Here is a 21992-nt window from a genome sequence, read left to right as displayed (position 1 = left end):
GTTTTAGCTGGCACCGGGTCACCTTCCTCAGCGAGTCACTGGGCACAGGTGTGCCTAGAGGTGCGATTGGCCGGCTTTACAAACGAGCAGAAATAAAAGGGAAAAGGCAGGTGGGCAGGGCCACTGGGAAATGGTGGGTGTGGGGAGATGATTAGACAGGGGAGAGTGCCCATGCAGAGTGAGCTGGGACATGAAGAGAGGTGAGGCAGGGACAGCAAAGCTCATGGGCTGGGCCCAGGCTGGCCGGCTGGAGAAAGGCTGCTGGGAGATGTGACCAGAGCACTGCTGAACCTGAGGGGCAGGGTGACAAGCTCCTGGGCTGGTGACTTGCGGCTGCATCGGGTATTATGGGGAGCTGCAAGGTCCAGCCACATGGGACACAGGCTGGCGAGAGAAAGCTGCAGGTCAAAGATACTCCCTGCTCCTAGCGGGCACAGCAACGGATGGGAGCATCATTAACTGACAAGGAGCAGAAAGTGAGGAGAAGAAGTGGGGGAGGAAAGGGTTTCTGCCTTGGCCTGGCTCAACGGATGGAAATGGGACCAGTGTAATCTCGCCCTGCTCAGATCCAGAAAGAATCTGCTGCAAAGATCCTTTTCCTAGCCTGGCGCTCTGAGACCGTCACCCCTCTCTTTGCATCCGTCCACGGCTCCCCCTCGGTCATGGCCTGTCCCCACCCGCCGTATCGTCTCTCCTTTGCCATCAAGCTGTCGTCACTCCCCTCTGCCAGCCTCCCGGCCACTTCGTGAATTTTCACCTTCATGCTGCCCCTCGTGCTTGGGAAGAGCTCCCTGCAAACATCCGCACCGGTCCCTCCTTCCAATCCCCCCTTGAAACTCTCCCGTGCTGCGATGCCGCCAGGCACTGGACAAGGGCTAGGCTGCTGGTGAGCTGAGAGCCTGGCCTGTCATGCTGGCCAATAGCGAGTCATTGTTTCTAGTACACCCCCCATCGGTCTATCTGTACCCCCCACCCACTGTCTCTTGTCTCACAGAGAGACTGGAAGCTCTTTGGGGTGTCTCTCTGTTTGGTGACTGTACAGTGCCCAGCAGAGCGGGGTCCTGGGCCAGGACTGGGGCTCGGAGGCGCTACACTGATACAAACAGTTCATGAGGGTAATTAATCCAAGAGGAAATGGGTAGCAAGCAGGTGGGGGGAGAATTGTGGCTACAGCGGGGGCAGGGAAGAAGGAGAAATGTCATAAGGACGCATAGTGTGTCATGGGGCGGGAGCAGAGAGCTTTGCCAAGAGGCTGAGCATGACCGAAGCAGAGCAGGGGATGCGGGGGGTCGCCCACGGCCAGGGAAGACAGACCATTAGCTCAGAAGGTGGCACAGGGATGCTGTTCAGGGGACCAGGTCTGCTGGAGCTTGCTGGCCAGGAGTCCCCTCACCAGGGCAGGCTCTTCCCTTCCCCGTCCAGGAACACCGCAGTGGTTGCCTGCGAAAGGCCGGCCAGCACGCCCAGGATGTCCTGCAAGCTGCACTCAACGGTCAGAGGGGCCTGTGGGTGACAAAGTTCAATACCTGAGACATGAGGTTGGTGGGACCCTCAGTGCACCTCTGGGGGCCTCCCCCGTCCTGGGGCTGCTCTGCACCGGGGGCTGTTACAGCCACACTCCCCTTCCCTCAGCCATGTGTCCTGGGCCAGTTGTAGGGTGGAGGGGGTAGGAGCAGCTATGGCGGCTTTATCCCAAGGAGACCGCCCTGGGGCTGCGGATATTAGCACATGGCCACCCCATCAGAGGAAAGGATCTGTGTATCCCTCTTGTGCATGCCCCATGCCGTGCGTCGCAGCTTGCCCTGCCATAACAGACTGCCACCCCCACCCAGAGTCGCAGGTGCTCCGGCTGCTCCTCCCCAACAGGGCTTTTAGGTTGCTGCCACACCCCTGTGCTGCGCCATCATTCTAGAGCAGGCCCAGAAGCCAGGAGGGCCCAGGCTCAGCTGGGCCCAGCACCGTGTCAGACAGACAGGGCCAGACTCGTGTCTGGGGTAAGGGCATTGGACGCGGAGAGGCACCAGGGAGGAGTTTGATTTGATATTCCAGAGCTGAACCATCATGGCCTCTGGAGCCCAGAGGCTGCCCCTCTTCACATGGGTAGGAGCTCGCTGGATTTCACTGGGGCGGCTCCCGAGCAGAGCACTGCGCCCTGTGAGTATGGGGCACAGGACCTGCCATTGGCAAGGACTCCGGGGGAAAATGTGAGCAGGAGCCCCGTGTGCTCCTGGAATGGCCTGTGGGATGAAGGCTGGGGCGAGATTTCTGGGCTGGCCTGGAGGCAGGGCCGGATTTAGGGGCAGGCAATGCAGGTGACTGCCTGGAGTGCTGGGCTTGGGGGGAGCACCAGACTCGGGGTGCTGCTTTTGTTGTTAGCAAATGTATTGTCTTATCTGACAGGGATAACGCATGCCTGTACTCCTTTTCTTCATGCCTGCAAATCATGCATCAAAGTCGTGAAATGGGCTCCCAATGCAATACAAATCTAGGTATTCAAATGTTTTACAAATGCGGGGAGGGGGAGAGCCGAGGATGCTCCTCGCCTGGGATGCCATTGGGTCACGGGTGTGAATGCGGCCCTACCACTGTCCAACATAAACCACAGGGCCGTCCCGAGCCATTTTGGTGCCCTACGCAGCCCCCATGTGGGGGGGGCTGTTTGGGGCCCTAGTCCTCCATGAGGACGGGCTGGGGGGAAACCATCCCCTGACCCCAGCCCGCTCTGCACTGCTCCCCGGGCTCCCAGCCTTGGAGGGCAGGGGTGAACTGCCCCCCAGCACTCGCCGGTGGCGTGGCTGGGAGCTGGCTGCGCGGAGCAGGCTGGGGCCGGGATGCAGCACTTATCGCTGCCGGTGAGTGCAGGGCAGGCCCTATCTCTGCCGCAGTCCTCAGGGGAGTGGGGGCGGGGCTAAGGCAGAGCAGGGGCGGGGGCTTTGGGGAAGGGGCGGAGTGGGCGGAGGGCTGGGGTGGGAAGAGGTGGGGTGGAGGAGGAGCAGGGGCGGGGGCCATGGGGAAGAGCCGGAGCAGGGGCTGGAGCAGCACGCAGCTGTGCAGGGCACCAGGAAATGTGGTGCCCCAAATTTCCTGGTGCCCAATGCAGCTGAGTACTTTGCGTATGGGTGGGGACGGCCCTGCTAAGCCGAGTTCAGAGAGCCCGGCCCCCTTAGTTTTATGACAAACATGCTAGAAGCTTTGTGCCAAAGTCTGGAAATGGACTGACTGGCGTACACAAGAGAAAAAGAACGAAGCACAACACAAAGCATTCTGAAAGGCAAATGGAGTGGTTACGGAAACCTGGCCAAATTGAGACTGGCTGTGGCTCTCCCTGCTGGCAGCAGTGAGCTGCAGGGGAGGGGGTCCCCTCTTCCCCCCAGCAGCACACCCACCTGACACCCTCACTGCACGTGCTCCTAGGGGCCAGGCCCCACTCAGGTCCAGGAAGCCCCCTTGCCTCCCCTGTGGTGAGTGCCCGGGGGATGCCATCACACACGGCCTCCACCCCTGCTGCCCCTCACTGTATCCTCACGGGGGCAGGAGTCGTGGCTGCGGGGGCCACGGATCACATAGCCGGACACTCACCAAGCCCCAGCAGCTGCTTAGGTGAGGTCCAGACTCCGTCTCCCAGAAGCCCCTCGGCGTCGCCTCCTGGGGGGTGCCGGGGAGGGGCGGGCTGCCAACCCTGCGTGCCCCTCCTCCCCTCCTTAGATGCAGCAGCCACCTCGTGCGCTTTAGGCAGCAGCGGCTGCTGGCTGCGGCGAGGGAGCGCAGCGCCGAGTGGCAGGGCAGCCGCCCGCCTGAGGCAGGGATGCTCCGGGGCCAAGGGGAGGCGCACGGGGGGTGCAGGCAGGGCCAGGGGAGAGACCTGAGTCTGAACATTGGTGGAGCTGGGCCCCTGAACATTCCTGGAGCCTGGGCACCACGGGCCCATACGACTCGCCGCCCCTGGCAACAGAACACATCAGAATGCATTCAGTTACAGAGCACTGTCCAGCCACAGAGCTCGGTCCCCAGCCAAGCTGCTTCCCCTCTGTGTACTATCCACTTCGTCGTTACTGTAGGGTAGTCTCTGGCGAAAACCGAACACATGAAAGACACACAGAATTGAAAGGAAGTAGCAGTTTGAAGGTCTTGTGCCTAATGACCTTCAGCTAAGTAACCACTGCAACCTGAAAGTTTCCTCTCCGCAAAGCGCGACTGGCACAGTTGGTTTCTGACTTTTCAAAAAAAGATATAAAGAGAAGAAAGTGTTGCAAAAAGGACTCTGAATTTCCCTAGGTTGTTACAAAAGCAAAGTACAACAGACCCTTTTTTTTTTTTTTGGCAATGTGCAAACATTTCATTATTTTAAAGCATTGTCTTCAGCACCCCCAGTTCCAAACACCACCTGCTTTCTTTGCTTTCGAAATCCTCCCTGTATTTTCCCTCAGTGGAATTCCTCCATTCAGATGGGCTGTGCGGGCAGCTCAGCTTTCCCAAGAGGTTGGCAGCCTCACCAGTTGCAGCCTCCTATTAAAGCTGCACCATTGGTATAGCCATGTAGGTCCCAGGATATTAGAGAGACAAGGTGGGGGAGGGTTTGCATGATTGCTGACCCACATGCATCACGAGCACTGCACCCTCTGGAAACTTCCTGCTTCTGGTGACTTTCCTACCGCTCAGCTTGCATCAGGAGCATCTTTCCTTGTGACGTTTACCCCTTCATCCTGGTGCTAAAGCACATGCAGAAAGCTGCCAGCAGAGCTCATAACAAAACTTTGCATTTACATAGAATTTTCATTCCCTAGATCTCCAAGTGCTTTACCAAGAGGGGGAATCACTACAAAAAATGGTTAAAAGACTTTAAAGTTGCAAACTCAAGCACTTAAAAGCAAGGAAATGCCAGAATTAAGGTTATCTCTGCAACCTTAATTTGGTCCCCTTGTGACTATGCATTATGATATCATCTTTATTATGACTGCTGGACTTGCCCAATTGTTCTGTGGGGTTGGGATGGAGCATGCGCAGTTGAGGGGGAGGGTGTCTGTCTTAAGATTCCTTCCTCTCACTGCTTAACACAGTTAAAATCTCCATGGTGACCTTTAAACCGCATTGTCTTCAAAATCACTTCTAATAAAGAGAAAAACACAATTGGGGATGTATTTTTTAGACCTAAGCTCTCTTTAATATTAATCTACTTGTAATATAATATAAGGCCTAAGAGAGATGAAGGCAGTTACGGACTGATCCTGCAAACACTCACGCACTGGGGTAACTTTACTCCTAGGAGAAATTGCTTTGACTCAGTGGGTCTCATGGGTATAGTCCCAGGATCAGGCCCTTACGTTCTAAAAAATCTTCTCTTAACATGAAATATCTCATGTGTACAAATATTTGCAGGATCAGGGCCATAGTAAATAGAGAAGAAATTTGATTGTTTGCTTTTCTCTCTGTCCAAAACCAGGAATGTCTAATTCCTTATTTAGGTTTTACAAAATGTGTAAAGCTAATCAACTTCCCCTTGTTTCAAAATATGAGCACTATTCCCTGCGCTTTCAATATAGGGATAAAATTCTATTCCCATCAATCAAGAACTGGCAACAGAGCGATTTTTCCCCCCCAGGAAAATGTTTTCCCAAATGAAACCCCCCTTCCTACTGTAGGTTTATGTTTTGTAATCAGTACATGCAGTACCCATTACATGTGTCAATGCAGCCAGGTCTGTACCAATAGGACATGAATGTTTTCACTCACTGTGCTTGAAAATACAATTTCCCTGTTCAGAAAATCCCACCTGCTTTTGTATTTACATTCTTGATAGTAATACTGAATCTACAGTAGTTACAGCTATTAAGTTACTTCCTACCCTTGTGGAGAGCAGATTAACTGGATCTTTAGCCATTTAGGAAAGAGAACCCCAATTAATCCTTTAACTTGCATGGCAATTCGCTATTTATTGTTGAGGCTGAAGGAGAAGCAGATAAAGACACACCTGGCAGGGTTGTTAGTACAGTATTGTTCTGGCCAACAGTGACTGGCAGATACATGTGTCTGTGGGTAGAAATGACACTAAAGTTTGGGGGAAGGGAGCAGGGAGCCCAGGGATCTGTGAAATGGATGTGTGTAAAGCAAGGGAACCTGGATACCTCAAATGCAATTCATTTCGTCAGCCAGAAGAAATGTAACGAGCCCTCATTACCTACCTTTTAGAAAGCAAGACACTTGGACTGCTTCACTCTAGGATAAATAGGAGTTGATTTGCCTGTCAGAGAAAACGTGCCTCCCTCTAACAATTGTTCACTCCTGTGCTGCTCTGGCCTGACTGGAAGACACTGGAAAGTCCATACGAAATCAACCCGGACAGTGCAGTTTAGCTGCAGCCACTAGGGGAAATACACAAGGGGCGAGTAGGAGGGAGCTTGGGGGCCTAATTCCTGAGCTCACGCCGACAGAGCAGGGCCTGTGACAGCTGAGGGAGCATGGCAGGGCTCAGCCTCAGCAGTGTTCTGCTGACCGGATCCAATCAGGGAATTGGGCTAGAGCTGGTGAAGCAGCTGCTGGGGAATCAAACCCACCACAGTGGGTCTTTGCCACCTGCCGGGACCCAGAGGGAGCACGAGGACAGGTCAGGAATTACCATAACACAGGGGTCGGCAACCTTTCAGAAGTATTCTTCCCACAGTATTCTTGTCAGCAAGTTAAAGAAGTATGGGCTGGATGAATGCACTATAAGGTGGGTAGAAAGTTGGCTAGATTGTCGGGCTCAACGGGTAGTGATCAATGGCTCCATGTCTAGTTGGCAGCCGGTATCAAGTGGAGTGCCCCAGGGGTCGGTCCTGGGGCCGGTTTTGTTCAATATCTTCATAAATGATCTGGAGGATGGTGTGGATTGCACTCTCAGCAAATTTGCGGATGATACTAAACTGGGAGGAGTGGTAGATACGCTGGAGGGCAGGGATAGGATACAAAGGGACCTAGACAAATTGGAGGATTGGGCCAAAAGAAATCTCATGAGGTTCAATAAGGATAAGTGCAGGGTCCTGCACTTAGGACAGAAGAACCCAATGCACAGCTACAGACTAGGGACCGAATGGCTCGACAGCAGTTCTGCAGAAAAGGACCTAGGGGTGACAGTGGACAAGAAGCTGGATATGAGTCAGCAGTGTGCCCTTGTTGCCAAGAAGGCCAATGGCATTTTGGGATGTATAAGTAGGGGCATAGCGAGCAGATCGAGGGACGTGATCGTCCCCCTCTATTTGACATTGGTGAGGCCTCATCTGGAGTACTGTGTCCAGTTTTGGGCCCCACACTACAAGAAGGATGTGGATAAATTGGAAAGAGTCCAGCGAAGGGCAACAAAAATGATTAGGGGTCTGGAACACATGACTTATGAGGAGAGGCTGAGGGAACTGGGATTGTTTGGTCTGCAGAAGAGAAGAATGAGGGGGGATTTGATAGCTGCTTTCAACTACCTGAGAGGTGATTCCAGAGAGGATGGTTCTAGACTATTCTCAGTGGTAGAAGAGGACAGGACAAGGAGTAATGGTCTCAAGTTGCAGTGGGGGAGGTTTAGGTTGGATATTAGGAAAAACTTTTTCACTAGGAGGGTGGTGAAACACTGGAATGCGTTACCTAGGGAGGTGGTAGAATCTCCTTCCTTAGAAGTTTTTAAGGTCAGGCTTGACAAAGCCCTGGCTGGGATGATTTAATTGGGGATTGGTCCTGCTTTTGAGCAGGGGGTTGGACTAGATGACCTCCTGAGGTCCCTTCCAACCCTGCTATTCTATGATTCTATGATAAGTGGGGTGCCGAGTCTTCGTTTATTCACTCTAATTTAAGGTTTCGCGTGCCAGTCATGCATGTTAACGTTTTTTAGAAGGTCTCTTTCTATAAGTCTATAATATATAACTAAACTATTGTTGCATGTCAAATAAATAAAGTTTTTAAAATGTTTAAGAAGCTTCATTTAACATTAAATTAAAATGCAGAGCCCCCCGGTCCTGTGGCCAGGACCCGGGCAGGGTGAGTGCCACTGGAAATCGGCACGCGGGCCATAGGTTGCCTATCCCGCCTGAACATCTGGCTTTGTTATTAGCACTGCTCCAACACTGTGCACGTGCGGCTACATAACCAGAGCCAGTCTCCTCGGAGCGCTGCCGCTGGGCTTGCATTCGTGTTCATACGGAAAGCTGGAGAGGCTGCTTAGCTGGCCTGCGTCCCTGGAATGAACTGCTGCTTTCTGATAGTAAAGGTCCTTGCAGCCATGTCTGGGTCAGCACAGAGCAATGCACCGATCTCTCTGCCAGCCTCTGCTGAGCTACAGACCAGCTGGGGCCACTGAGAGGGGCCTGAGCAAAAACCCTGCATCTAACCACTCTCAGGAAACTCACCCCGCAGGCAAGAGACTTGCCATTGGCCTCTAGCTACATAATGCACTGAGCCAGACTGGCCTTTGCAGCTGTGCAACGTGAGGGTCAAAGGCAACCAGCCTGCGTACGGAGAGCACACCCACCTGTGCAAGGCCGTAGAGAAGCTGGCCCAGTGAGCTTTGGGTAGCAGCTGTGGCTAATTGTGTTGAAAGTCAAACGCTCCCAAGTTAGGAAGTGCCGGAATGATGGGTGCCCGTGCAGCCTTAACTTGGCCCCCTTGCACAGGCATTACGGTACTGTGTTTAATTACATTAGTGCAGACTCCCTCTTTGCACAGGACCCCTCCATGTTCAGGAGGCACCTGCTCTAGGGCTGGAGCAGGGCGATGTAGTACTGGGGCAGGAGGGCTCGGCCTCCCCCCTCGAGTAAGGGGGAGGAACCACCCATCACAAGCTACAATTGATTTCTGGGGACAGCAAAGGAAAAAAGAGGAGCGTAGTGAGGTCAGAGGTAAAGCATCAGGGATCAGAGTTGGACACTGAGCCCAGAACGCCGGACGGCACCCACCACTCCTCAAAGGTGTCCAAGGAGTTAGTGGACACAGCCCAGCGGAACTCTGCCCAGAGACGGGAGCGCAAGGGACTAGAAATGGTCCCCACAGTCAAAAAGCCCCCCCCATCCAGCTTCCTCCCTGGAGCGCTGGATGGCCGTCTTGCCCAGTGCCTCAAGGAAGCTGACAAGGCGGTCCTGAGACTTCGTGGGCCACGGATGGGGGGGTGCATAGATCAGGAGCTGGGGAGAGCCACAGCCTGAGTGAGAGGCCCTGGAGGAGCCAGAAGGGGGCTGCAACCTGACGCACCTTCGTACATGTGCACCAGGGCATTGGCAGCGGGTGTAATAGGCAAGGCTGAGCCTTCCCTGGTGTACCCGCCTCCGGACAGCTGGGCTGTGGTGGCCCCGCCCCTTCCGCTCCCTGCTCCGCCCCTTCCCCAAGGACCCCAACCAACGCCTGCTGCTGTTGGCTGGTGAATTTCTCCTCTCCTCCACTGCACCCCCCATCTCCAGAGGTGCTCACCGCATCCCGCCTCATCCCGCCTCCCGTGGGGGCAGGCAAGCAAGGAGGGATGTGGCAGGGAAAGGTCTGGGAGGAGGCGGCTGGCTCCTGAAAGTGAGAACAGGCATATAGGGCACTGTTGTAGCTGGCATCACAAGATATTTAAGTTCCAGATGAGCTAAAGATTCATATGTCCCTTCATGCTTGAACCACCATCCCAGAGGACATGTTTCCATGTTGATGACGCTCGTTTAAAATAAATAATGCATTAATTAAATTTGTGACTGAACTCCTTGGGGAGAATCATATGTCTCCTGCTCTGTTTTACCCACATTCTGCTATATATTTCATATTATGGGAGTCTCGGGTGATGACCCAGCATGTTGTTCGTTTTAAGAACAAGTTCACTACATATTTGACAAAATGCAAAGAAGGTACCAATGTGAGATTTTAAAAGATAGCTACAGCACTTGACCCAAGGTTTAAGAATCTGAAGTGCCTTCAAAATCTGGAAGGGACGAGATTTGGAGCATGCTTTCAGAAGTCTTAAAAGAGCAACACTCCAATGCGGAAACTACAGAACCGAAACCACCAAAAAAGAAAATCAAACTTCTGCTGGTGGCATCCGACTCAGATGATGAACATGAATGTGCATCGGTCTGCTCTGCTTTGGATCGTTATCGAGCAGAACCCGTCATCAGCATGGACACAGGTACTCTGGAACGGTGATTAAAGCATGAAGGGACATATGAATCTTAAATATCTTGTGATGCTGGCTACAACAGTGCAATGTGAATCCCTGTTCTCACTTTCAGGTGACAATGTAAACAAGAAATGGGCAGCACTATCTCCCATAAATGTAAACAAACTTGTTTGCCTTAGCGATTGGCTGAACAAGAAGTAGGACTGAGAGGACTTGTAGGCTCTAAAGTTTTGCATTGTTTTATTTTTGAATGAGTTATTTTTGTACATAATTCGACATCTATAAGTTCAACTTTCATGATAAAGAGACTGCACTACAGTACTTGTATTAGGTGAACTGAAAAATACGATTTCTTTTGTTTTTTACAGTGCAAATATTTGTAATCATAAATAAATATAAAGTGAGCACTGTGTACTTTATAGTCTGTGTTGTAATTGAAATCAATATCTGAAAATGTAGAAAACATCCAAAATATTTAAATAAACGGTATTCTATTATTGTTGAACAGTGCTATTAATCGCACAAATATTTGCGATTCATTTTTTTAATTACATGATTAATTGTGATCAATTTTTTTAATCGCTTGACAGCCTGAATTTAAATTAAATACAGGTTCAATTTTTAAAAATAAACCTATTGTAAATTTAAGGCCTAAATTTATTATAATCTATTGAAATCATTGAAATTAAATAGAAAAAATAATATTCACCAGTCCTGCTTTCCTTCCAAGATTTAAAGCAAGTCAAACTGCTGAACTGGGGAAGTCACTGTCTAGGCACCTGGAACCAGAGTTTGCTTTAGTGGATCACTTGACGATGACCTGTTCTGTTCATTCCTTCTGGGGTACCCAGCATTGGCCACTGTCAGAAGACAGGATACTGAGCTAGATGGACCTTCGGCCATAGTGGGTCAGACCATTCTTATGTTCTTATGAAATGGTAACCCGGCTTTTGACAGCAGTAGCCTCTTCAGCAGGTGCAAAGAATATCTTCTTCATATCAGTTATTTAATTCCTGTGATAAACTCAGGACAGACAGCTGCAAGGGGATGTTGGGGGGGAATAGTCCCAGAAGTTAAAAGGTCCTCCTCCCAATCAACTGAGGAGGGGTGACTATAGGTCAATCAGGTTCAGCTGTGAAGAGGGTTATCAGAGATCAATTAGGATCAGCTGAGAGGGAGTTACCTGAGGTCAATTAGGATCAGATGATGCCAACTAAGGCCTGTCTGAGACCTTTTTAAACCCTCCCCTGTTGGGAGAAGGAGAGAGAGAGAAGGAGCCAAGCTGCCAGCAGGTGAGGAGCAGCAAGACAGTGAGCCTCAGGCTGCATTCCCTCCCTTAAGGGAGAAAACAAGCCCAAGAGACTGGCTGAGAGAAGGACGGACTGTCCCTGTACAGCCAAGAGGAACTGTTTTCCCCAAGCCCGTTTCACCAAGGGTAAAAACAGCTGAGGCTGGTGAGACTGAGGTGGTGTCTTACCACACGTCGTGTCAAGAGTGGGATGTGTGAGTGAGACTTTGTGGCGAACCATCTCAGGGCAGGGTAAATCACCCCCAACAACAACAAAAAAGAAATAGAGGATTTAGTGAAGGCGTTGGTGCAGGCCACCGCAGCCCAGCAAGAGGCTACCAGGGTTCAGATGGCTACCCAGCAGGAGTCAGTGTGAATACAGCAGGAGATGAATCAATTACTGATGAGCCAGGTGGCCCAGGATCGAGCCACCCTGCGTGAGGTTGTGAACCAGCTAAAGGCCCTGACCACCCTGACGCACGGCCCCCAGGGGACCCGGCCCCTGCAGGCAAGCAGCTACTTACAGAAGATGACAATGGACAACAACGTAGAGGCATATCTCCTCAGGTTCGAGAAAACAGCCCTGCGAGAGGCCTGGCCCCAAGACCAGCGGGCCGGTATCCTTGCTCCTTTTCTGTGTGGGGAGGCACAGAAGGCATATTTTGACATAACAGAAGCAGCTATCACCCCAGCTGAAAGTGGAAATCTTGGCGAGGTCTGGCGTGATGAGGTTATCCCTACAGCCCTTATAGCTGTCGTTATCCCTAGCCTGATTCTTGCTTGCATATTTATACCTGCCTCTGGAAATTTCCACTGCATGCATCCGATGAAGTGGGTATTCACCCACGAAAGCTTATGCTCCAATACGTCTGTTAGTCTATAAGGTGCCACAGGACTCTTTGCCTGTTTTACCCAAGCCCATCTCACCAAGGCTAAAAAGAGCTGAGGCTGCTGAGACCGAGAAGGTGCCTTGCCACACTCCTTAAAGTTCAATGACAAGTTCTTTCCAAGAAGCAACTTGGAAGCTGGAAAAACTAAAAAGCTTGTTTCTCTCTTCCGGGTTTGAGAGGATGAGATCTGCTAGTCCTAAAATCTTGTGGAACATGGTACCAGAAACCATCAGTTCAGATCACTAACTACAGATACTTCCTTTGTTTTAATAAATCAGTTTTAAATGTAAAACATTTTTGATAAATGACTTTTTTTTATGTATCCAGCACATTTAAAGTGGTTTTATTTTAACGAATACCAAAAAATGCTGGTTTTGCACATTTTACATTCACTTGGATGGCAATTCAAGTAGAGCGTGACACAAATCACAAGTAAAAACTTACCCATCTAGTAAGTAAGAAATACATCACTTACCATTTTCTAACGGGGACAGTCCTCAACATGCCAGCATGGCCTAACTTTGGAGTGCATGACTTTGCAGTTGTAATGTTCTTTCAGCATAGAGCTTCTTGTGTGTGACTAGATATGGGGTGGCTGTGGGAATCTCCCTGTTCTCTGGATCTGTCCCGGTGTCTAGCGGCCTGAGCCAACTCCCATTAAAGTCAACAGAGAGACTCCCATGGACTTCAGTGGGAGTTTGCTCAAGCTCCGTTTTGCACGTGATTGTAAATATTGCTCCTGTGACCCAACCCCTAACTCCGGGACTGACTCCCTGCCTGTGTCACCCAGCCTGTCCAAGCTGGTGTGACAATGAAGCAAATATGGAAAGTAAGTGTATTTGTTTGTTCGTGCACATGTGCGAGTACAGTCTCTCATGGACACAGATATGATACAGTGCAGTGGGGGAGGGTCTAGGTTGGATATTAGGAAACACTATTTCACTAGGAGGGTGGGGAAACACTAGAATGGGTTCCCTAGGGAGGTGGTGGAATCTCCTTCCTTTGAAGTTTTTAAGTCCTGGCTTGACAAAGCCCTGGCTGGGATGATTTAGTTGGGGTTGGTCCTGCTTTGAGCAGGGGGTTGGACTAGATGACCTCCTGAGGTCCCTTCCAACCCTGATCTTCCAACTCTGAGTCGATCCAGGCTCACTGCTGCAGACTGCGTGGACAGACACTCAGGGTCTCTCCGGAGATGCTTGTCTGAGCAGCCGTTGCTTGGGGACTGAAGTGCCTCTAGCAAGATAGTGAGGTGAACACTCTGGAGTCCGACTGCACCCCCGAGGATCTCAGAGCCTGTAACATAAGGAAGGGGCTGTTTGTAGCCCTAACCTCACAGCCCCTCCACCCTCTTCACAGATGCCATGAATCCAGCGAGCATCAAGGAAGCAGCCTGGAGGGTTGAGGAGCAGCTGGACGGCTTGGGCCTGAACCTGGTAATAAATAACGCTGGCATTTTCTGTAACACGTCTCTGGCAATGGTGGATTCCGAAGAGATGCTGGGTGCCTACAAGACCAACGTGGTTGAGCCAATGTTGGTGGGCCAGGTAAGGCTGCAGGGGCCGGGATGCTGCTGCACTTCCAGGGAGCGGGTGTAAGGAGGGAGTCATCTGGAGTGGACAGGAGGGTCTGGAAGAAGGGGAGGGCTGAGCTGAGCTTCTGGCTGGAGATATCAGCCGTGTCTGTGGGATCTGGAGACGGGTGGTCCCCTCCCCGAATGCACCTGGGGGCATTAACAGAGCAGGGGGCATTAACAGAGCAGAGGGCAGGCCCCTGGGACAGGGGGAGAGCTGGGTGCTCATGCTCTCCACAAAGGCAGAGATGCAGGGAGGCGGCTCCTGAGGGGAGCCTGGAGTTGGACAGAATCATAGAATATCAGGGTTGGAAGGGACCTCAGGAGGTCATCTAGTCCAACCCCCTGCTCAAAAGCAGGACCAATCCCCAATTAAATCATCCCAGCCAGGGCTTTGTCAAGCCTGACCTTAAAAACTTCTAAGGAAGGAGATTCCACCACCTCCCTAGGCAACGCATTCCAGTGTTTCACCACCCTCCTAGTGAAAAAGTTTTTCCTAATATCCAACCTAAACCTCCCCCACTGCGACTTGAGACCATTACTCCTTGTCCTGTCCTCTTCCACCACTGAGAATAGTCTAGAACCATCCTCTCTGGAACTACCTCTCAGGTAGTTGAAAGCAGCTATCAAATCTCCCCTCATTCTTCTCTTCTGCAGACTAAACAATCCCAGTTCCCTCAGCCTCTCCTCATAACTCATGTGTTCCAGACCCCTAATCATTTTTCAGAGTAACAGCCGTGTTGGTCTGTATTCGCGAAAAGGAGTACTTGTGGCACCTTAGAGACTAACCAATTTATTTGAGCATGAGCTTGAGCTGTAGCTCACGAAAGCTCATGCTCAAATAAATTGGTTAGTCTCTAAGGTGCCACAAGTACTCCTTTTCTTTTCTCTAATCATTTTTGTTGCCCTTCGCTGGATTCTCTCCAATTTATCCACATCCTTCTTGTAGTGTGGGGCCCAAAACTGGACACAGTACTCCAGATTAGGCCTCACCAATGTCGAATAGAGGGGAACGATCACCTCCCTCGATCTGCTCGCTATGCCCCTACTTATACATCCCAAAATGCCATTGGCCTTCTTGGCAACAAGGGCACACTGTTGACTCATATCCAGCTTCTCGTCCACTGTCACCCCTAGGTCCTTTTCTGCAGAACTGCTGTCGAGCCATTCGGTCCCTAGTCTGTAGCGGTGCATTGGATTCTTCTGTCCTAAGTGCAGGACCCTGCACTTATCCTTGTTGAACCTCATCAGATTTCTTTTGGCCCAATCCTCAATTTGTCTAGGTCCCTCTGTATCTTATCCCTGCCCTCCAGCATATCTACCTCTCCTCCCAGTTTAGTATCATCCGCAAATTTGCTGAGAGTGCAATCCACACCATCCTTCAGATCATTTATGAAGATATTGAACAAAACCGGAGACTCAGGAGCTGCTGAGGGATGGCACCTGCCTGAGCCCTGGGAAGGCAGAGACGGTGCCAGCCGTAGACTGTGTGGGGAGGGAGGCTAGGGTGACCCCATATTTGGGGCTTTTTCTTATATTGGTGCCAACTACCCCCCACCCCATCCCAATTTCACACTTACTGTCTTTGGATCACGTGCGTTCTTTGGCCCGGTCCAGCCAGACTCTCTCAGGATCAGGTCACGAGTCTGGCTGGATCGGGCCAAAGAACGCACGAGGGAAACTGAGGCAAGGGGCCGCAGCAGGCCCCCTGGCCCCCGGGCGAGTGCCGGAGCGGCCGCTGGCGGCAGCCCGAGGCTTCTCTATCGGACGCAGGGCTCTCGGCCTGGCTCGGCCGCTCCGGGGTGCGGCGCCGGGCAGGGCGGAGCCGCCGGGAGCCCTGGGCCCACGGACGCCGCTCGGGGCCCCGCGGAGCCAGCGGCGAGGCCCGGCCCCAGACCCGGCGAGACGAGCCCGGCCCGGCGGCGGAGGGGTCTGAGCGGCCGCAGGGCGCCCGCAGGGACCGGGGCACAGGCCGGGGAGCGGGACCGGGTCAAGCCGGGAGCCCCCGGGCCCATGGCGGCGCCCCCCGGCTCTCGGCCCGGCCGCCGCCCGGGCTGGGGGCGGGGGGCTGGGAGTTGTAGTCCGCAGGCCAGGGCGTTCCGCCTGGGCCCCTGGGCCTGCTCCGCCACCGGCACTACAAGTCCCAGCATGCCCCGCGCCCGCCGGCGCCGAGCGTGGGGTGGGAGCGGACCCAGGAAAGGAGGCGAGGCGAGGCGAGGCGGGGGGCGCGCACCCGCCTGGGCTCCGTGGGCCCCCGGGCCGCAGGGGGCGGTGGCAGCGGGGCCGGTCAGTGCTGCCTGCGGTGCCCGGCCAGGGCGTGCCCGGACCCCGCTCTTCGCACCGCGCGGAGCGCAGGGGGCAGTTGTGGGGCGAGTCAGGGAGCGACGGGGGAGCGGGCGGTGACTCGCGGGGGTAGGAGAAGTGGGGCACAGGGAGGGGAGAGTCTGGGCTGAAGGGGGCGGAGAGTCTGGGCGGAGGGAGGGGAGTGGGTCTGGGCTGAAGGGGGGAGGGGAGGAGAGTCTGGGCTGAAGGGGGCGGGGGGGCAGAGTCTGGGCTGAAGGGGGCAGGGAGGGGGGACGGGGGCAGAGTCTGGGCTGAAGGGGGCAGGGAGGGGGGACGGGGGCAGAGTCTGGGCTGAAGGGGGCAGGGAGGGAGGGGGGACGGGGGCAGAGTCTGGGCTGAAGGGGGCAGGGAGGGAGGGGGGACGGGGGCAGAGTCTGGGCTGAAGGGGGCAGGGAGGGAGGGGGGACGGGGGGAGAGTCTGGGCTGAAGGGGGCAGGGGGGGAGGGGGGACGGGGGGAGAGTCTGGGCTGAAGGGGGCAGGGGGGGAGGGGGGACGGGGGGAGAGTCTGGGCTGAAGGGGGCAGGGGGGGAGGGGGGACGGGGGGAGAGTCTGGGCTGAAGGGGGCAGGGGGGGAGGGGGGACGGGGGGAGAGTCTGGGCTGAAGGGGGCAGGGGGGGAGGGGGGACGGGGGGAGAGTCTGGGCTGAAGGGGGCAGGGGGGGAGGGGGGACGGGGGGAGAGTCTGGGCTGAAGGGGGCAGGGGGGGAGGGGGGACGGGGGGAGAGTCTGGGCTGAAGGGGGCAGGGGGGGAGGGGGGACGGGGGGAGAGTCTGGGCTGAAGGGGGCAGGGGGGGAGGGGGGACGGGGGGAGAGTCTGGGCTGAAGGGGGCAGGGGGGGAGGGGGGACGGGGGGAGAGTCTGGGCTGAAGGGGGCAGGGGGGGAGGGGGGACGGGGGGAGAGTCTGGGCTGAAGGGGGCAGGGGGGGAGGGGGGACGGGGGGAGAGTCTGGGCTGAAGGGGGCAGGGGGGGAGGGGGGACGGGGGGAGAGTCTGGGCTGAAGGGGGCAGGGGGGGAGGGGGGACGGGGGGAGAGTCTGGGCTGAAGGGGGCAGGGGGGGAGGGGGGACGGGGGGAGAGTCTGGGCTGAAGGGGGCAGGGGGGGAGGGGGGACGGGGGGAGAGTCTGGGCTGAAGGGGGCAGGGGGGGAGGGGGGACGGGGGGAGAGTCTGGGCTGAAGGGGGCAGGGGGGGAGGGGGGGACGGGGGGAGAGTCTGGGCTGAAGGGGGCAGGGGGGGAGGGGGGACGGGGGGAGAGTCTGGGCTGAAGGGGGCAGGGGGGGAGGGGGGACTGGGGGAGAGTCTGGGCTGAAGGGGGCAGGGGGGGAGGGGGGACTGGGGAGAGTCTGGGCTGAAGGGGGCGGGGGGGAGGGGGGACGGGGGGAGAGTCTGGGCTGAAGGGGGCGGGGGGAGAGTCTGGGCTGAAGGTGGGGGTGAATTGGGGGGGTCGGGGAGCCCCGGTGTGAAGGTTGGGGTAGGGGCTTGGTTTGAGGCTGGATTGTGGTCGCCTTGGTGGTAAAGTCTGTGTGGCTCTCAGCGGCCCTTTCTCCCAGCAAAAGACGGGCACCAGCAGTTTTCCTCCCCACACTCCACCCCAGTAACTTTACTGGCTCGCTTGCCTCACCACCCTTTGTCTTCAGACACCACCGGTGCGGTGCTCTGCTCTGTTCAGTGTTGATACCAGTTGGCTGCGTGCGTGTTCCCTCTGTGTGCTGCCCCGGCTCTGCAGATTGCTGACCCAGCAGACCCCGAGAGAACCCCCAATGACTACCGACTCTGATAAGGTACGAAGGCACCGGCAAGGTTTATTGTTAAACAAAGCACAGTAATAGTTTCCAGCAGCCTCTACAGGACATACTACGAATATGTGCCACCTGACAATGGACACAGCTCAGATAGTAGCAGGATACTCCACTGTCCCCTATGCTGGACAAAGACTCCCACTCAGGGATGCATTCTTATACATAGGTCCAAACAAAGTGCACATCACTCCTGACGCATCGAGGTACAATCCCTCCGCGTGTTGGGGTGCTGATTCTCTCCTGGTACATGTTGGTTCGAACCAACAAGTCTGCCTCTGGCTCACAGCTTAACTTTGCTTTATGATAGCGAAGTCTTGACCATTCCTTTGGTTCAGGCCTCTGATACCAAGGGTTTATGTTTCAGGGCCTCATCTTACTACATCCCTCATGGCTACAAAGGGAGAAATAGGCTAAAAACTAACATTTTAAAAAGTTCTGTAAACATTATTATACCAAAGTAGAAAATCCAGCTTTCAAAAGATGTATTTATGAAACATAACTTTGGGTGGAGGAGGAGGTGGTGGGGAGATGCAGGTGCAACTCTAGTGACTGCTGTGTCTGGGCTTAACGTGGCTTATAAACGTGGTAGTTAAGCACTTGTGTTCAGGGCCCCAAGCAGGCCCTGCGTGTTTAAACATAAAAGACAAAACTAACAAACCACAAACCCCCCCACCACAAACAAATCACATTCAAGAGTATTCTGGGTATATTCATGCTAACCCAGTTTGTTCTCTATGGGCTGAGTGTAGATCTCAATCAACCGTGGCTTTAAATATCTTATTTTGTTTAAATAAAGGTCTTCATCCCCATCCCAGCAGTACCGGGTATAGTATGGTGTCGTCGCACAAGGCCCACACTCAGAAGGGGCCCATAACAACCACATGGGGGTCCACAAATATGTTTGGCGCCAGGCCCACAAAAGGTTAATCCAGCCCTGGTTGTCAAAAGTACTTTATGCAGGTGCCTGTGTTCCCAATGGGAAACTGAGGCACAGGGAGGCATATTGGAGGTGCCTAGGGTCACGTACGTCAGTGACAAAGCCAAGGATTGAGCCCAGAACTCTGCGTTTGGTCCTGTGCTCCTGCTTCATGCGTTCACCTAACACAGGGCTTGGGAGCGCTCTCGAGGGACAGTTGCTCGGGTGGGAGAAAGAGCCCAGAAATTTGGGGCTAATTGAAATCCCTCCTTTTCTGGTCTGTGCTTCCCTCTGGGCTGCCTGGGACTGTGTTGGATGGAGCTCGCTCCCGGAGTGAAGGGGCACTAGCTCCACACAGACCCCGTGGGACTGTCTTCCCACCAGGCATTCCTGCCCTTGCTGAAGAAGGCTGCCCAGGGAAGTAGCCAGAATGGGCTGAGCTGCAGCAAGGCGGCCATTGTGAACATTTCCTCTTTTATGGGATCCATTGGGAGAGTCCCTGAGACATTCTCCGTGCCAGCCATCTCCTACCACTGCAGCAAGGTACAGCCCCCTCCTTCCCCAAGCCTGGCTCCCAGGGGCAATGGTATCCCCTGCTAACGTACCCTGCTATTCCAGCTGGGCAGTGTCCAAAGGCAGTACCGGTGGGTGGGACCTTGCAGGATGTAGCCGTGGGGCTCTTGGTTTTTATGTGCTGTGCCTTTAACACGCACAGAACGCCGGTGACGGCCTCACCGTAGCACTAAGCAGGCGTTTTGGCCTCAGTGTCGCTACTGCCTGTCACAGAGGAGCCGCGCACACGAGGCTCTCTCCTGAGACCGTGCAGCTGCTCCTGTGTGTGGAGGAACACAGCAGGGCGAGCACACGGTAATACCCTCAGTTCACGAACCCTTCCCATGCGGGCCGCTCTCAACATGCTGACCCGGTGCCAGGCACTGAGCTACGCGGAGGACGGCGTTCTGTGCACTGCAGTTCATCCCGGTTGGGTGAAGACCGACATGGGCACCCAAGAAGTGAGTGGTGGGTCCCTGGGAGCAGCGATTGTGGCGCGGGAGAGGGGCTGGGGTTCGGGAACCTCCCAGCGGAGAGCAGCCGTCTGCAGCAGTACGTGAACTGATCTCTGCCTCCACTGCCCCTGGGCCTTTGAAGGCAGCCTGTGCTGGTCACGACCTCCAGCCTTGTGGCCGGCCTTCCAGCTTATCCAATACACGCTACCCACCATGGCCCAGAGCTGCAAGCCAGAACCAGGTGATCTCTCCCCACATCTGCTGTGTGCCTGGTACCTACACGTGTAACTGACCAGTCACCTGTGTGCACACCTGCCAACTCTGCACACGCTCAGGGCTCTGCAGCTGGGCCGTAGGAGCATGTACAGATAAACTCCCACATCTGCAAGTCTGGGCGTACACATGTGCAGGAAGCATGCCCAGGCCTGACTGTATGGGGTGGCTTGGCCCCAGAGAACCGAGTCCAGCTTCCTTCCGTAGGAGCTTGGGGGGCTGCCGCACCCTCTGGTTTGAATTGGTTTCCATCATATCCAGGGGTTACAGGTTGGTTCAATGGCTCTCACCCCCTTCCCCAAAAACTGTACACATTGTTCCAGCCCCCCGGCCAGCTTGTTGACGTCTGAATTTCCTGGACTGTTGCAGGCCCACCTGCCCGTGGACGAAAGCGTGCGGGGGATTCTCGCCGTGCTTCCTACCCTCTCCGAGAAGCACAGTGGGAGCCTCTGGAGCTGGACAGGGAAGACTATTCCCTGGTGAGAGAGCAGCACCGTACCTGGGCGGAGAGCAGAGGTGCCGTGTGCCAGAAACCCTGCGGCCCGAGAGGGGAGGCCATGACCTCAGGTGGTGCTCGCGCGGTCCATGGAATCTGTTTAGGTGTTTGCAGAGCTGAGGTCACTGAGTACAATCCCTTGTTTGTAAAGACACTGGTGTGTTCCACGTAGTCAGTGTGATCTGCAGACGGGGCCATGAGCTCCCTGTAGCTGCCTCACTAATAAATACCCTGAGACACAGACAGTGGCAGTCCTCTCTCTTCTCCCAGCAAGCCCCAGGGCTCCCCTGCAAATGGGGGGTCTGCCCTGGCCTGCCGGTACCACGCAGCGCCCTGGCCCCTGTCGGCCTGCTCTCCCCAGGACTCCAGAGCCTGATTCACATCACCTGTGTCTGTCTGTGTGTGCACTTACCACATGGCCAAACGGGGGAGCTGTACACGTGCGTGACTAGACAGGTTTGCAGCTGCTTAGGAGCCTGGCGGGTGGAGAGTGCTGGCTGGGGGCTGGCGGAGGTGAAGGTGCATTTCTCTGCCACAACCATCTAGGGTTAAAACTCGCTTTTTCTCTCCCTGTCTGACGTGGACCCAGAGAGCCTGTCCTCTGACGAGGCTGGGCTGCCCTGAGCTAGAGCCGACACAAGGCTAGGACTGGCCTGGCTCAGAGCCCGAGGGGCAGCCTAGAACTCACAGTCCAGGGGTGCGGGGGCAGCTAAGGGGTCTGTAAGCCGCCTGTGTGACCCTTGATCCTGGCTGTTCTGGGGCTGGAGAGACCGCTGGTGGGAGTTAGACAACCTGTGGGTGCTGAGTTTCAGCAGCCTCCGTTGGCTGTCCCATAGGTTACATTGCTGCATCCGCGCCCTGGCACACCGGTCTCCCCGCCAGCCCTGCCTGCTGCCTGGCCTCTTTGCAAGGGATTCCATGGAGGAAGAGCTGTGGATAGAGGGTCCTCAGAGAGGCTAATATGAGACTCCTAAAATAACCACACCCCTGCCATCTGACCCAGAGCTGTAGCTTTTTCCATACAGTCAACTGCTGCCATGTGGGACTAGAGTTTGGGCCCATGACCCCTCTGGGACAGAGAAGGGGACAGGCTCCTGCATGCTGGCTTCGAGAGGGGCAGCATGCCGCTAAGTGTGAAAAATGCGTTTGAAGCCCCAGTGTCGTTTTCCAAGCTTGGATTTGTTGCAGGCGACAGATTGTGTGCATTGGAGTTATGACAAATGCTGGATGAGTGGGAACATGGGCAGGCCTGAATTGCTGGCCCAGCTGGCCAGGAATTTTGTTACAGAGGCAAGTGAGAGCCACGTTA

The 21992-nt window shown here is 54.7% G+C and overlaps 1 protein-coding gene across 1 annotated transcript; it reads left to right on the top strand.

Moving 5' to 3' along the window:
- Positions 1 to 6455: 6455 nt before the first annotated feature.
- Positions 6456 to 20926, top strand: LOC144272968 (C-signal-like). Its single transcript, XM_077831404.1, is given in 7 exon segments — positions 6456 to 6540; positions 6543 to 6601; positions 11881 to 12007; positions 13637 to 13824; positions 19292 to 19449; positions 19809 to 19920; positions 20557 to 20926. Coding segments are annotated over 7 exon segments (843 nt in total). The 3' UTR covers positions 20671 to 20926.
- The last annotated feature ends 1066 nt before the right edge of the window (positions 20927 to 21992 follow it).

The sequence above is a fragment of the Eretmochelys imbricata genome, chromosome 12, assembly GCF_965152235.1.
Source record: "Eretmochelys imbricata isolate rEreImb1 chromosome 12, rEreImb1.hap1, whole genome shotgun sequence".
NCBI lineage: Eukaryota > Metazoa > Chordata > Testudines > Cheloniidae > Eretmochelys > Eretmochelys imbricata.
Note: the sequence above shows the minus strand (reverse complement) of the source record. Positions and strands in the feature narration are given on the sequence as shown.